Genomic DNA, 4,941 nt, shown 5'->3' on the forward strand with positions numbered 1-4,941 from the left:
CATTGTAGGTTACAGATCTCTTCTCCTGAGCTGCTTTCAGGATTTTCTCTGTCTCTGAGACTAGTAAGTTTTACTATTAAATGTCGGGGTGTTGCCCTATTTTTATTGATTTTGAGAGTGGTTCTCTGTGCTTCCTGGATTTTGATGCCTGTTTCCTTCCCCAAATGAGGGAAGTTCTCTGCTATAATTTGCTCCAATATACCTTCTGCCCCTCTCTCTCTTTCTTCTTCTTCTGGGATCCCAATTATTCTAATGTTGTTTTGTCTTATGGTATAGCTTATCTCTCGAATTCTGCCCTCGTGATCCAGTAGTTGTTTATCTCTCTTTTTCTCAGATTCTTTATTTTCCATCATTTGGTCTTCTATATCACTAATTCCCTCTTCTGCCTCATTTATCCTAGCAGTTAGAGCCTCCAATTTTGATTGCACCTCATTAATAGCCTTTTTTATTTCGACTTGATTAGATTTTAGTTCTTTTATTTCTCCAGAAATGGTTTCTCTAATAACTTCCATGCTTTTTTCAAGCCCAGCTAGTATCTTTAAAATCATCATTCTGAACTCTAGTTCCAACATCTTACTAATGTCCGTATTGATTAGGTCCCTGGCAGTCGGTATTGCCTCTTGTTCTTTTTGTTGAGGTGATTTTTCCGTCTTGTCATTTTGTCCAGAGGAGAATAGATGAATGAGAGAACAAAATGCTAACAGGGTAACAATGTCCCCAGAAAATATACACTCAACAAATCAGAAAAGACCTTCCAGAAAGCAGTCGCTTTTCTGTTCAGAGTTGTTGCTATTCCTTTCTTCGAACTCCTATTGAGTTCGTAGGTGTTCAGAATGGTTTGATCCCTATCCAGCTGAATTCCTGGGACCAGACGAAATCCAGGTCTCCTACTCCTCTGCCATCTTGCTCCACCTCCTCTTCCACAAGGCTCTTAGCAAGTTTCCACCGGTCCAATTTCTTTTGCTTCCTATTCCAAGCATTCCCAGTTCCCTGCCTTTCTGGCCAGCCCTTAATTGATATGAATTCTTCTCCTCCTGAATTAAGCTCCTCCCATCCTTGCCTCGCAGCCTGGCCCTCTGCGGCATCAGAAAGAGCCACGTGTGAACCTCTTGAGACCACAGGCCTCTCAGCACCACATGGTGGGCCCTCCCGAACAGCACTTTTTAAATCTGTCGGGGAGGGCATGTTTGCTGGCTTAAGAGAAAACGGATCTTGAAAATAAAGGGAAAGATGAAGTGGAATTCTGGTGCATACTCAAATATTTTAAGATTGAAATTTGGTCTCTTCTCTTGCCTGTCTTTCCATGCCCACAAATGGTAACTAGCGTCCTGAATTAAGAGAATGCCAATGCATATTCTTTCTTGAACGAGACTGTCCGTGCAGGGGTCAGCGAACGTCTTAACAGGACGTTTGTCCATAAAGGGACATTTAATAAGTATTTTAGGCTCTACAGGTCACACATAGTCTCTGTTGCATATTCTTCCCTTTTTTTCTTTAATAACCCTTTCAGAATTGAAAAACCATTCGCAGCTCAAGAGTCTTCTAGATGTTCCCTGTGGCCAATAGTTTGCCAAGGAGTTCTTTGGCAGGGGAACATGGGCACTTAACTATGTAAAGTATAAGGCTGTCTGGGCCTTGGAACCCTGATTTGGGATTTCTTTTGGACAGTGAGGTAGGTCCTTGCCCAGGGATCCTTAGACCAGGCATAAAGCAGAACTCCTGTTTGTCTCCATTCTACTCCCCAGACGGTACAGAGCTGGACCAAATTGGCACTGTTTACTTAAAAGGTGGCTATTTATGGTAGTAAGTCTTAATTAAAGCCCATTTAAATTTAGGCCTATGCTGGCTAACCCTTGCCTGGTTTTAAGGCAAAATCACATACTCCAGGTGTCTGAAGAGTTTCATTTCCAGGTTACTTACTACGCCCAATGGTTGGCGGCAGGAAAGCTCAAGTGTAAACACACTTCCTCTTCACCACTGATGCCACCCACAGTCCACAGAACAGGCCCCGTCCGAGGATTCAAGGGGAAGCATGCCAGCTCACTCTACTCCTGGGGTATCTACAACACTGCCCGTGTGTGGCTGGGTCTTGATAAGGAACAGTGTTTACCAGGGACCAAGCACTTTAAAAGCTGGAGACCAGCGTTTCGGAATCTGGGTCTTCCACAGGGACATTTATCTCCCTCCTCCCTGACACGAGAGCACACACCAGAGGCTGTACGGCCACCGAGCTCCTCCATCCTTCTGGAGAGCTGAGAGACAAAGATTCTACCAATAACTTTCTCACTGTTGGAATATTCACTCTGAAGAGCAGAGTAAGAGAATCTGCATTTCTTTTATATATTTGTGATCTTTTCAAGTCATCAATATATATATGATATATGCCCTGTTTTAAATAGTTAATAAACATAAGTAAAACCCAATTTTTAAGAAGTTAAATAAGGGCTTCAGGATCTGAATCCTTTCTCTAATGAATACTGTCTGGAGAAGCAGCTGTTGATTCTCAAAATACACATTTGCTACCAAACAGACGAATTTAACTGTTCTGGGATTAAGAAATAGCATGCATATACACACACACTCACAAAAAGAACTTCACCTAAAAAAAACTAGGTATGAGAATTCCCAAAGCCTCTAAACTAAATAGGTGAAAAACAACCAATCTCACATAAGCCAATCCAGTTGCTCTCTTTAGGTTTCTGTTTAAAATGTTGAACTTGTTTTCTCAAACTGTGAGTTTATTTCTTGTATTAAGGTCAGGCCCTTCTCTTAGTCAGGATTTACAGTGGCATTACCACCACAGCCTCAGCTGTGCCTGTAATAAAGACAACCGGTCAAGCTAAGTATGGGGTCTCCAAGATAAAACTGCTGCGACCATTTTTCATTAGGGAGGGGAACACCAACTTGAAGTTGGAAGAAACTGGAGCACATTAAACCAGCAAAAATGTACCACTAAGAAATGCTGACGTGCCTGTCAGCAGGCTCTAGCTCCAGTTCTCATGACCTTGAGACCAGTGAAACTTGATGAGTTTTCCAACTCAAGGACATAATATTCTAGGGCTGCTGAAAGGTGGGAATGAGAAAGTCATTACTGTGGTCACGAAAGACAATGGTAATGGGGATTTTTCTACATGTGTGTGTTTTTAAAAGAAAGAGCAATGCATTCTCTCATCTTCTTTATCATTTCTCTCTCTCCCTCTCACACACACACACATTCTATTCTCACACACACACAAAAACATCTCTCACACACACATTCACTCACATATTCTCTCAACACATATTCTCTCTCTCAACACACACTCTCTCACATTCTCACACATACACAAAAACATCTCACACACGGTTTCTCGCACACACATTCTCTCACACACACATTCTTCTCTCTTACACACACACACACACACACACACTGCTGTAGTCATTATTTCACATCTTCCAGGATTATCAATTTTAAAAATAGTTACCTCCTGGTTCCTATATTTCTATCTTGGGTATAAATGGTTTTGATTTTTTAAGCCTACAAAGAAAACATACAGTGACAGATCTGAACAATAAATAAAAACTACACATCACCCTGTGTAGGTCAGAGCTTTTGAAATAGACAAAAAGCGGACTATGATTCAGCCAGTCGTGTTCTGGTTCTGAGAAAACATCACTCTCAGTGCTACCTCCTCTGATGGAAGACAGCTTTGCCATTCCCTCCAGTATCAAAGTGAATCTGTTTAAAATTGAACATACCTCAAAGAAAAACAAAGTCTTAGGTAGCCATCCTATGCAGCAAGAATGAAGTGATTTTCCCTTTTCCCTGCTCCTCAATTTAAAGCTGTATGCAAAATGGCTAAATGCAACACTTCTGGGACAGCAGAGCTTACAAACAATGGATTTTGTTTTTGTTTCAAGGAACAAAAATTGGGAAAGGAAAAACAAAACCAAATGAGAATAAAGAGGAGAAACCCTGAGGCAAAAAATGGCTTTTCCTTCACAAAGTCTCGCGGGGCTCTCGAATTCCCGTTCACAAGGTACCGGCAATCTTCTGGGATGGAAGGCCTTCCTCCAGCCAGAGGGTGGCAGTCGAAGCGCTGCGCGGTGCCCGCCTGTGAATGCGCCGGAGCCGCAGCAGGTACAGGAGGATGGAGAGCACGACCACCAGGAAGCAGCCTGAGAACAGGTAGTGATTGTAGACAAAGGAGAAGCCCCGCCAGTGAGCGTGACTGGCCCGGAAGGTCTCCTGCTGGATATCTCTGCTCGCATGGAAACAAAAGCAAATACCACAGGTAAGCGAGAACGGGACTCATCAGGCAAGCCACGCGGTGAAACAGTGCGCAGCATATGGGAACTGCGCGCAGGGTATGGGAACAGCGCGCAGCGTATGGGAACTGCGCACAGGGTATGGGAACAGTATGCAGTGTATGGGAACTGCACACAGGGTATGGGAACAGCGCGCAGGGTATGGGAACTGTGCGCAGGGTATGGGAACAGCGTGCAGCATATGGGAACAGCGTGCAGCATATGGGAAATGTGCACAGGGTTATGGGAACAGTGTGTAGCATATGGGAACTGCGCGCAGGGTATGGGAACAGTGTGCAGCGTATGGGAACAGCGCAAAGCATATGGGAACACCGCACAGGGTATGGAAACGGTGTGCAGTGTATGGGAACAGCGTGCAAGCTATGGGAACAGTGTGCAAGCTATAGGAACAGCGTGCAGTGTATGCGAACAGTGTGCAGCGTATAGGAACTGCGCACAGGCTATGGGAACAGCACGCAGGGTATGGGAACAGCGTGCAGCGTTTGGGAACAGCGTGCAGCATATGGGAACTGTGCACAGGGTATGGGAACAGCGCGCAGGGTATGGGAACAGTATGCAGCGTTTGGGAACAGCATGCAGTGTATGGGAACTGCGCACAGGGTATGGGAACAGCGCGCAGGGTATGGGAAC

General features: G+C 44.4%; 1 protein-coding gene across 3 annotated transcripts in view; it reads right to left on the bottom strand.

Moving 5' to 3' along the window:
• Positions 1-3,524: 3,524 nt before the first annotated feature.
• Positions 3,525-4,941, bottom strand: part of ENTPD4 (ectonucleoside triphosphate diphosphohydrolase 4) — a 34,598-nt gene continuing 33,181 nt past the window's right edge. For all 3 annotated transcript variants that reach the window (XM_035022576.1, XM_035022577.1, XM_035022575.1), the window contains one exon: positions 3,525-4,244. In XM_035022576.1, the coding sequence (XP_034878467.1) occupies positions 4,016-4,244 (229 nt within the window). In that variant the 3' untranslated portion in view covers positions 3,525-4,015. The remainder of the gene's footprint in view (positions 4,245-4,941) is intronic.

This window comes from Mirounga leonina, unplaced genomic scaffold (genome assembly GCF_011800145.1).
Source record: "Mirounga leonina isolate KUSES-001 unplaced genomic scaffold, KU_Mleo_1.0 Mir_176, whole genome shotgun sequence".
Lineage (NCBI taxonomy): Eukaryota > Metazoa > Chordata > Mammalia > Carnivora > Phocidae > Mirounga > Mirounga leonina.